This window comes from Helianthus annuus, chromosome 5, assembly GCF_002127325.2.
Source record: "Helianthus annuus cultivar XRQ/B chromosome 5, HanXRQr2.0-SUNRISE, whole genome shotgun sequence".
Lineage (NCBI taxonomy): Eukaryota > Viridiplantae > Streptophyta > Magnoliopsida > Asterales > Asteraceae > Helianthus > Helianthus annuus.
Genome location: NC_035437.2, coordinates 130,293,523 through 130,305,648, shown reverse-complemented (window position 1 = coordinate 130,305,648; position 12,126 = coordinate 130,293,523). Strand labels below are relative to the sequence as shown.

Genomic DNA, 12,126 nt, shown 5'->3' with positions numbered 1-12,126 from the left:
AATTTCGCTGTGGAAAATTACACGGTCACCAAAGTCGCCTTTGGATTTAACTTCGCCGGTAAGTTTGCTAGTCAAATTCGCCAGTCAGTCAAAACAGCTAATTTCGCCAATCAGTTAATTTCGCAGATCTGCAAATTTGGAAGGTTAATCTTTTCGAAATTCTGATTATTCTCCAACACAATTCTGCAAAATCAAACAAGCAAATCAGTCAACTTTTGATGAAAATTTTTGTGAAATTAATGAAGAACACGAAGAACAGTCTTCGAATCTTCAAGAAACTCAGCCAAAATTCTTCAAAACTATCAACCAAAAACAATCCTGCAAACCCTAAAACCTGCAAAACAGCAATCAAACAAACCAGAATATCAAAACAGCCAACAAAAATCAAAAATCAAAATCAAAACACACCAAAATTTCGAAAATTTTAAAAACCCTAATTATCAGGTTTCAAAAATTTCGAAATTTTACTCCCTGTTTCTGCAGCAAACAATTCTGAACCGAGCAATCAAGAGCCTAAAGCTCTGATACCAATTGTAGGTCCCCTTGAGTCTTATGGATCGTCACAGAATCGTCTTTCCAATCAAGAGTGCGGAATCCTCTTGATCAGAATTAGCAGAAAACGTGTAGGAAACAGAAACAGCAAATCACTTTCAAACCGGGTTTTATTGATTATCTATCAAGACTGATTACAATCAATCAAACCCTAACCACAAACCCTAATTTCATCCAAGCAAGCACTCTCACGAAATTATGTCTCTCAAACTCTTTTTGGCTGATTAACCTTAACCCTAATGTCTAACCTTGTTTATATAACACAAGGTTCACAACTGGGCTAGGTTAAAGACTCCTGGGCTGCGAATTGGACAGGCCCAATTCGCCCCCCATCACCCAATCCTTTGGGTTTAGTTAGCCCAAACATTACAACTAACTATTACAAAGCTAAACCCGCTAACCGTTTATCGTTTAACTAATTACAAGATATCCAAAGACCAAATCTAAGCTGTTGTCACAAACATGCACCAACACCGGTGGATTGGGAATGGAACAAACAACAACTATCTCCCTTGAGTGGGATGCAACTTACGTATTCTCCTTGGGTAGAATACGGGCAACCTTGTCTCCTTGTGTGGGACGGAATGTTAATTTACTATTTATTTAACATGTCTTAAGCGGACTAGACAGAACTCTATCTGAAGGTCCCCACACATTTTATAATGATTAATTGTCGGGCCAATGGCGAATGGGGTATTAGTTGAATAGCACTATTATGTCTAACAAGCCTCACAGCGTGCCGTAGAGGACAGGAGTGAACTTATATGCCTGGGCACTAGTCAATGATGATAGACATTGAAGCGGGGCACTAAGCATAACCATAGTTAGTAGTCGGTATGGTACGGGTTTAGTAGCTTAAAACAATGGGGTAGCTCCCCATGACATGTTTCATAAAGAACACAGTAATTTAACAAACTTATGTTTTGGAACAACATTAAACAACTGTGAACTCGCCAACTTTATGTTGACACCCTACTGCATGCTTTGCAGATATACAGGTACACCTGCAGATGGATGTTACAAACGGGTGGTGTGTGTGTGGTTTGAAAAGTGGTACATTTTGTACATTTGTTTAAATTGTGGATTCTAACCATGATAAGTTTATTTTAAATTTTCGGTACAAACATAAAGCACATTTTTTAAAATTTTAAACTAAATCACCAATCGCATCATTTGGAATAATTTACACGTTTCATAAATGGTTCAAAATAATTAGTGGCTGGATCCTAGGCAGTCGCACGCCTCGCAGTAATACTCTGCATGTGGAAATTTTGAGGGTGTGACATGTATCCAGAATTTGGAAAGAGATTAGAAATATACGGTTTCGGCTTAGTTCAGACGGGATCAATCTTTTAGGAACATGAGCCGTCACCGTAGTACGTGGTCGGTTCTTTTATGCATCTAAAATCTTCCACCGTGGTTATGCATGAAACAAAAGTACATTATGATGTCATTGTTAATTCAGGGTCCAACACAATCCGGCAATGATATTGATGTATATTTGTCTCCTTTGATTGGGGACTTAAAAACTCTATGGAGTTCAGGTGTCGATGTGTATGATGCTTATACGAAAGAATGCTTTCAGTTGCGGGCCATTGTCTTTTGCACTATAAGTGATTTCCAGCATACGGTTATTTGTCAGGATACAATACAAATTGTAAGAAAGCTTTCCCTGTTTGTGAAGAGGAGACAAGTTCAATATGGTTAAAAAATTGCAAAAAAAAAAAAAAAAAAAAAAAAAACGGTATACATGGGACATAGAAGATTCCTTTTGGCTGGTCACATTTTTCGGAATAAAACGACTGAGTTTAACGGAAACACCAGGCTCAGATAGGTGAGGAAACGATTTGATGCATTCCCACGAGTCGAAAAATTAACTACTGTGTTGGGAAAAAGAACTCGTGTTAACAAAAGAGCTATTGATAAAAAAGCTGGTAAAAGAGCCATTATCAAAAAAGCCGATAAAATAGCCATTATCATAAAAGCCCATAAAAGAACAATTGATACAAAAGCGATCTAGAAAAAAAGTCATTTTTTTGGGATTTACCTTACCGGAAGCATTTAGATGTTAGACATTGTCTAGATGTTATGCATATTGAAAAAAATGTATGTGATAGTTTGTTTGGCTTATTGTTAGACATTCGTGGAAAAACTAAAGATAGGCTTAATGTTCGTAGAGACATGGAGAAAATGGGAATACGTAAGGAGCTTGCCCCCGTTGAAAGAGACAACTGTTTATATCTGCCACCTGCTTGTTATACTATGTCAAAGGCAGAAAAAGAAAAGTTTTGTAAATGTTTACATGATATCAAGGTTCCATCAACTTATTCGGCAAACATTAAAAGGTTGGTGTCGATGAAAGACCGTAAATTGCTTGGAATGAAGTCTTATGATTATCATGTTTTGATGACACATATGATTCCCATCGCTATTCGCGGACTCTTACCAGATAACATCCGACATACAATCACAAAGCTTTGTTTGTTTACTAACAACATCAACTCAAAGGTTATTGATTCAGAAACTTTGGATGAATGGCAAAAGGACATTACCATTACCCTTTGTGAACTAGAGATGTACTTTCCACCATCATTTTTTGATATAATGGTTCACCTAATATGTCATATCGTATAAGAGATTTAGGCTTGTGGTCCTGTATTCCTACGATGCATGTATCCTTTTGAAAGATATATGGGTTTCTTAAAAGGTTATGTAAGAAACCCAAATCGACCTGAGGGTAGTATTGTCGAAGGATATACTTGTTAAGAGGTGACTGAGTTCTGCCAAGGTAATTGTATCACAACAAGTATAATATATTTCAATATTTTATATACATATTAGTGTTATTAAGTATAACTTGCAATACAATATTTTTTTTTCACAGGCTATTTGGAAGGTGTCGAAAGTGTTGGTGCCCCTAAAAGTCGTCATTCGGGTCGACTTGATGGTAAAGGAGTAGCTGGTATGAAAACATACAAGCCAAATCATGATAATTTACAACTAGCACATTTAGTTGTCCTAAAACATATGACATGTCTTTCTCCATATGTTGATGAACATTTGAACACATTACGGTCGACATACCCGGGTAAGGAACAAATGTGGTATGTAACGAAGCATGACAAAGAGTTTTCGAGGTGGATGAAAAGTAAGGTAATGGGATCTGATATTCATAAAACCGTGAAAATGTTAGCACAGGGCCCAAACTTTACGGTTAAATATTACCAAGGGTATGACATTAACAGTTATACGTTCTACACCAAAGAGCAAGATCTAAAAAGTACAATGCAGAATAGTGGAGTTACAATAATAGCATCAGCCATCGAATTCGATAGAGTGGATCATATTATACAAGAAATTTGGGAATTGGACTATTATGATTTCATTATTCATGTGTTCAAATGTATGTGGGTGAATAACCGTACAAGTGTTAGAGTTGATAAATATGGTTTTAAACGTGTTGACCTTACAAGTATTAATGGCTATGCATCTGAGCCATTCGTTCTTGCTAGACATGTTACACAAGTGTTCTATGTCAATGACCCGAGCAAACGAACACACCACATCGTATTACAAGGTAAACGGCGGATTCTTGGGGTTGATAATGTCGTTGACAAGAAAGAATATGACCATTTTGATGATCTACCACCATTTTCTGTTGGTATCGAACCGGGTAACTACCATAACATTAATGGCACCCATACTTACGACCTGACCACACCGATGGGATATATGTTGAGTAAGGCGTGTTTGATTATTTGTGTTAAAGTTCGTTAAAGTTCTATCATCGACTAACAACCCAAATTAGTGTTTTGATTATATCATCGACTATTTTTTGTTTTTTAGTTTAAATGGATTTGATTTTCAAATTTTTTTTTGAACAGCAAAATCACTTTATATATATATATGTAAAGAGCCAGCAAAAGACTGGGAACAAACAAAAGACGAAACAGAAACAACAAAAAGACAACAGACAAATTACAACAGATTGGCAATATCAAAAGTCTTCCAATTCTCCCATGAAGGCTTCTTGAGCTTGAATCTATTGCAAATTCACAGGAACGCATCTTCCTTAATGAACTCCACCGTCTTGTTAACTGGAATGAAAACTTCATTTAGAACCTTTTCATTCCAGACTCTCCACAGCCTCCAAATAGTACAGCTCAAATGAAAGGATGTATTATATATTTTGGTTTCACTATTTTCAATTAATACAGCTAAAATGAAAGGATGTATTATATATTTTGGTTTCACTATTTTTATGATTTCAATAATACAACAGCTCATCCATTACTTCATTTATTATAGCTGCGGCGGCGCTCGCTCCGACTTCGCTCGATACGGCGGCTGCAGCGGCTGCACTCGATGTGGCGCTATGGCTGCGCTCGCTATGGTGATGTTGCAGTTGTGATCCCTGCGGCGCTCGCTGCGACTGCGCTCGATACGCGGTTGTGGCTGCGCTCACGGCGTGTGGCGGCTGCGCTTGATGCAGCGTATACGGCCATTGCGGCGCTGCGCTCGATGCAGCGGATACGGCCGTTGCGGCGCTGCGCTCGCCGTACGTTGCGGCTGCGCTTGATGCAGCGTATACGGCCGTTGCGGCGCTGCGGCTGCGCTCGATGCGGCCATCTAATGGCATTGTATTAGACAAGTAACTTAAAACTCGGCTCACAACCGTCCTTACCACTTCTGCTTCATCCCTGCGATAGACAAACACGAGAGTTAGTCACAAGAAGAATCTTGCCCGTTGCGTTAAGATGCTTAAGTACTATGACATCTTCCAATATACAACATGGCAAAATAACTTTAAAACGGTAATGTTAAAAAAAACCCTACTTGTCTTTTGTCACATGCATTCCAGCGAGAGCTCCCACTTCTTTGAAAGCAGCTCTCCACATATTCACTGTTCCTGGTGCAATTTGGGTATTGGCATCATGATCGGAAAATGCTTGTTCAAAACAGTTGCTTTGATGGCGCACGTCACAAGGAGTTACATGGTAAAAAATAGGAATAACAGTCAGCATTCCTAGTTTCATGCAATCAACAATCTCTGCAAGTTCCTGCAAACACCATTTTGACGTTGCGTATTGTCTAGATAAAATCACAACCGCAATTTTTGATGCTTCTATTGCCTGTATGAGCTCGGGAGCAATCGGCTTTCCAAGCTCAAGGGTCATGTCATCTTTGTAGGTTCTGATACCGTTTTGAATTAAGGTGTCATATAAATGGCTGGTGAAAGTCATACGAGTGTCCTTCCCGCGGAAGCTCATGAAAACATCATAACATTGTGATACTGTTGTTGAAGATGATGATGATGGATATCGCCGCATCTGCAGATCTCACCATAATTAGCTACTACTTATGAACAATCAAAAGCGTGAATTATAATCACAAAACCTAATGGTGGAAGTGTGAAACTGACCATGGAAACGGTAGCTGGTGTAATTCAGGGCGCCCGTGGTGCGGAATTTGCGGAAGATGTGAGGAAATAGCAGAGACTTAAAATCAAAATGATCATTGCTCTGCTTTTTATGCAAGTGGGTTTGGATTGGTGGTTGAGAACATTGAAATTTCGTTATAAAGGCTATGAAAGTACAATTATTGGTCCCAACTAGGCTATAAACGAAGTAAACGTTTACTGAACTATGACTCAAGTTATTTTACGTTCATTTGTTAATAAACTAGGTGTTTGCCGATTAGGTATGGTGGAGTGGTTAGGGAAAAACTTGATGTTCCTTGTGACATCGGTTTGACTCTCACTCTCCCTGTTATTTTCTGCGGCATCCAGGTGAAGGGCGAATACGGGTGACGCCGGTTCATCTTAGATGGGAGACAAGGTTTTATCGATTATTCCACTTTCATGCCTTCAGGCGGGTCGAGGTCGGGTTTACCTGCATCTGGGAGAGTCAAGGGGCTTGTGGCGGTCGAGTAGTTGACCTTGGACACAGTGTCCGGTGTCACGGTAGTTGGCATGTCGTTCAAAAAAAATAAACTAGGAGTTTTCTTGTCGCGCCACGTCATTTTTACATGTGTTTTGCCTTTTCTACTAACACTGCTTTAAAATTATAACGATAAGGTGTACGTTTTTCTCGTGCAATGCGGCAGGAGGTTGGACATTATAGGTTTGGGTGGTCGAAAACAATCAAAGCGAACATCTATATCGTTTTGATGATAGCAAAATATCCGCAACAGTGACAGATATAGAAGAAAGATTCAGGGGTATCCCTAATTGTTTTTTAATAAGAGAATAAAGTGTTTGATTTTTTTTGGGAAGTTTTTTTTAAATAATGTCAAACATTACCCTATATATTAAAAAACCAAATGAATGAACAGTAACATAACATATTAAATTTAAAAATAAAAACCCTATATATTAAAAAAAAACAAATGAATGAACAGTAACATATTACCCTATATATTAAAAAACCAAATGAATGAACAGTAACATAACATATTAAATTTAAAAATAAAAACCCTATATATTAAAAAAACAAATGAATTAACAGTAACATAACACATTAAATTTAAAAATAAATTTAATAGTAACATTACTAAGTGATTAGCAAATAGTATCGGGTACCGATACCGGTATTAAATTTATTAAACCGGGTATATTTTCGGTACCGGTTCGGCATCGTTATTCACCGGTTTTTACCCTCAAAAATCATGTAGCAATGCAAGTAATTGCATCGTTTAGATTACTTACACACGGTAACTAAACTGTATTTCGTTTGAATGAGGTTTTACCGAACCGTACCGTACCAGGTATATTCAGTACCTGTACCCACTTTTGGGGATTTCGGTAACGGTATTTTCGGTATCGGTTGGTACCGAGCTCAACAAATCTTGTAGCAATGCAAGTAATTGCACCGTTTAGATTACTTTTCATACACACGGTAAGTAAACTGTATTTCGTTTAAATGAGGTTTTATATACACAACAACTTATTTTGCTTTCTTTTTTGTCCTTTTTTTTAGTGAATGAATTGTAGCATGTAAAATTAACTTGGATATTTAGATTATTGATGATCAAATCGTATCAAATCCTGTAATCAAACCGGTATCGTATCGGTACCAAATTTACTGTACCAAATCATTTTCGGTACTAATTTGGTATCCACCTTTTGGCGTTTTCAGAATCGTTAGTTTCGGTTCGACACCGGTCTAGCACCATACCTGTATTTATTGATCTTACCCTTCAAATACCATACTGTATTGTACCGAGTAATTACGGTGCCGGTACCTAATTTCAAGATTTTCCGGATCGGTAATTTCGGTGCCGTTATCGTACCGAGCTCATCCATATTTTAACGTGTTAGCAACGTAATAAATTAACATAAAACAACCGAAATTCCAACGTGTATGACGTGTGGGTCCTATTATTATATATTAGGTTATTTAAAATCGTTTTTTTAGGACGGAATGACTATCCTTACCACGTCATTTTTATTTATATTTTGATATTCTGTATTTGCTTGCCGTTGTTGACACACATTTTGCAGTCATTGGGTCCCTGCCATAACGTGCGGGTGGAAAATAAACTAGTATTATTAATAAGAGAAGAGTTATACACGAGACTATAATCCCTCGATCTCCTAAAATCAAGGATTGAAAATTAAGCAGTGGCATTTATGTAATTAACATAATCAAACAACTGAAAAAAAAACAAATATGTAAAGGGTATCATAGTCTTTTTACAAGTGAACTATTTCCCCTTAGATTTTCAAACATCTACACTTTTTCATACGTTAATACGTTTTTTAAATTACACCGTATTAACGAACATTTCATTCTCTTTAACTCGAGCAGCCTAATAGTTTTTGCAAAAAAAGTTACAAACATGATTACGTGATTTTGAATACACAACACATGACTATGTGATTACGTGATTTTGAAACCCATTACGTAATTACGTTATTTCATTATAATATTTTATGTGAAACCTTACTAAGTGATTATGTAATTATGTAACAATAGTTGACTATGCATTATTGAAATGTATAATGATGTAATAAGCATAATTGTAATAACATTTATAACAAATCATATTGAATGTGTAATCACATAATGGATTTATATTGAATGTGTAATCATGTAATGGATTTCATTATAGTATTTTGGTATTGAAATGTGTAATCACATAATAAGCATAATTATAATAAAACTAGTTATAAAATCATATTGAATTTGTAATCACGTAATGGATATATATTGAATGTGTAATCACGTAATGGTTTATGTTGAATGTTTAATCATGTAACGGGTATTCACAATCACGTAGTCATGTGATGGGTATTCAAAATCACGTAATCACATAATGAACTAATGAGGCATTCAAAATCATGTAATTTTTTTTAAGAAAACTATAGCAATAGGCTGCTCGAATTAAAGAGAATGAAATGGTTTTTAATATGGTGTATTTTTTTTCAAAAATATTAATGTATGAAAAATTTATAGTCATTTGAAAATAAAAGGGGAAGTTGTTCATATGATAAATGACTAAATTACCAAACAAACCAATGCCACTTGTCTTCCTCTCTTAGTCGCGTAGGTCTCGTACAAATCTTTTGTCATGTACATGATCCAAATACTTATCTATACTTTCTATAAAAGGAGAAATCCCAATGACATAAGAAATGCTGATGTGGTAGCTAGAGAGGCTGTCCAACAATGCTTTTCTTATGTCATTATTGCATCATAAGTCTTAATATATAAAATCACTTTAAAATCTATTTAAAACACAGTCATCAAACCTCTGCCCATATACATGTATTCATGCATAAGAAATTGAAACCTCCGTCATCAAAATCTCTGCCTAGATTCAAAATTCAAAATTCTGGCTCCAGATTCAAAATTCAAACCATACACATATACATACATAACACAACTGATTCTGACTCCACATTCAAATTTCAATTTATCTCTCTCACTCATATCCGTGAGCAATCTCTCCCTCTCTCTCTCTCAAATGCAGAATTTCCATATTCAGTCGGTTCATCTCCGATACAGATCTTTGTGGTTCACATAATTCTTCGAACATCATTGTTGCAACATCGTTGAGAGTATGTTTTTTTTTCTGTAATCTGGAATTTTAAATTTTGAACTGATCTACTAATTATCGCTTTATATTTAAGCCTAATCAGATGTTTGAAATTCATACAATTAGTTGCGGGTTATTTTAGGTTTGTGGATTCTTTTAAACTGTTGATAATGTTAATAATTTTTATTTTAAAGTATTAATATATTTCAGCTTTGTTTTCTTCGAGCAACCAGTGGTAAACTCTTCTGCATTGTTCTTGAATCTGATGTAGGAGAGTGGAGGACTTCATGAAGCAATCCAATGCTGCTCCAGGTTTTCTTGTAATTATTATCACTGATGATGTCGATTTTTCTGTTTAGTACTTCATCAGCTCTGTTTTCTTCCAGCAACCATCTAGAGAATTGCATTTTAACATCGTTGTGTCCGACCAGTGGTAGAAGCATGTGTTTGCTATATAGAGTATTGTTGGTGTTGCAGATTTTGATTCGTTTTTTGAGAGGACAGGTTTTTAAAAGACAATTGTTGATGTTTTGAATCAAACTAATCATCAGTCTTTTATAGTGTTTAAAATGCATCTTTATGGTAAACGAAGAGGTTAATCGTAATTATGATAACCTGTTTTTTTTTATGCCAGAGTTTTAAAATTTGTCCTTTCGGTTTCTTGATATTTCACACCCCAACCGATGGCGGAAACATCAGGGCGCGACACTGAGCGAAACAGACTGTCAAGAAGTTTCCATAACAACTATATATTTACCATTTATTTAAAGCAACATGTCCCATACCATGTCATAAATGATAATACAATTATTACAGAAAGATCTAGTCAAATCGTTCTGTTCTGACAACTCAGATTCTTATTACAGACAATTGTTTATTGGTTTCTAGACCTTCGCTAGCCTCGATTTCATCACCGTGCAATTAAGCATCCTAGCAACTTAAGCACCTGTCACATACGTTAAAGTAAAAGTCAATACACATAGTGTAAAGGTGAGCATACAAGTTTGATAATAGCATATAGAGTTCGAAAGCGTTACGCATAACTAGCACGTACACAGAGTGAAACGAGGCATGTTAGTTATCGACATGAAACTATCGATACCAATGATTGTGGGTTGACTGCCCAAGGCAGTTCGCGATACATACTCACCACTGTGAGCCATGTAGGTAATTGTCCTTAACAACCCCCGAGTGAACGGGTACTGAGTCCAAACTAATAGTACTATCGTTGCTAAGGCAGGTAGACAGCATTCCATGTGTAAACATAACAAACAAGCATTCATTTAGTCACGTATACATGCGATAGCGGTTAGCGTTTAAAGTATTGCATAGTGTGTTCGATTTGATTTTGTATATGTAAAGTATGTAACACCCAAAAGTGCGTAAAGTAAAAATGGATCGAGTATACTCACAGCGATTGATGGATTGAAGGGAGCGCTAGAGAGTAGGGTTAGCCTGATTAGAACGATAGCATAATGATAAGTGACGCGCAAAACGATACAAGGTATAAGTGGGTCGGTCAGCAGGTCGATCGGAATGAGGTCGATACGAAAGTCGATATCATGACTTGGCGGGAGTCCGGGAAGATCATCAGGGAACACATTAGGAAATTCACGAACCACAGGAACGTCTTTCACTTCTGTCTTTCCTTTCTTTTCATTCTCTGCTACTACAATGTTAGCCAAGAAAGCTCTATATTCCTTGCGGAGATACTTGCTGGCTTGGACACATGACATGAGTTTGAGACCTTTCGAAACAGTTTCACCATAGACACACAATAAATCACCATTCGCGAGCGAGAATCGAATCATCTTATAGAAGCACACAACTTCAGCATGGTTTTCGCATAGAAAGTCCATGCCTATTATGACGTGAAACTTCCGAGTTGCATCGGGATAAGGTCAATTGGGAAGATGTGATTGTTAAGCTCAAGGGTACAATCACGAAGAACAGAATTAATGGTGATAGATCTTCCGGTGGCGACTTCTACATCGAATGTCGAGGGGAGATGGGAGCGCTTACGACTAAGGAGCTTCACGAATTCAAACGATACAAAGCAGTTATCGGCTCCAGTATCAAACAAACATGAAGCATAAATACCATTCACAAGGAACGTACCATTGACCACGTTGTTGTCAGCCTGGGCTTGGCGCACATTGATGTTGAAAGTTCTGGCACGTGCGGCTTGTTGCTGCTGCTACGGCTGCTGCTGTTGGTGAGGCTGCTGCTGCTGGGGCTCTTGTTTCACAACCCTGTTCGGGCACATGTTCGGAAAGTGGTTGGGATCACCACATGTGAAGCAGACTCGGGCGTTGTCCGCGGGTGCCTGAGCCGCTTGTTGGCCTTGTGGGGCTAGGAGTAGAGCTTGATGAGCAGTGGCTTGAGCTAGCGCTTAACGAGGACCAGTACGGCAGTTGACAGTGAAGTGGCCATACATATTGCAGTGAGCATAGAAACGGCAGGCGAGACCCACCGGGTGATGATAAGTGCATGTTGGGCAGGCAGGGTGGGGGCCTGTGTATGCGCACTTGGCAG

At 37.5% G+C, this 12,126-nt stretch overlaps 1 protein-coding gene across 2 annotated transcripts; it reads right to left on the bottom strand.

Annotated features, from left to right (window-relative positions):
• Window positions 1-4,421: 4,421 nt before the first annotated feature.
• Window positions 4,422-6,140, bottom strand: LOC110941313 (TMV resistance protein N). Of its 2 annotated transcripts, XM_022182933.2 has the most exons (3): window positions 5,975-6,140; window positions 5,389-5,882; window positions 4,422-5,252 (listed from the first exon to the last, which is right to left on the bottom strand). In XM_022182933.2, exons 1-3 carry the CDS (start codon window positions 5,975-5,977, stop codon window positions 4,820-4,822), a joined length of 930 nt encoding a protein of 309 aa, XP_022038625.1. In that variant the 5' UTR covers window positions 5,978-6,140; the 3' UTR covers window positions 4,422-4,819. The 2 variants fall into 2 exon arrangements, with proteins under 2 accessions (XP_022038625.1, XP_035846152.1); XM_035990259.1 differs by having other exon boundaries at window positions 5,389-6,073.
• Between the last annotated feature and the right edge of the window lie 5,986 nt (window positions 6,141-12,126).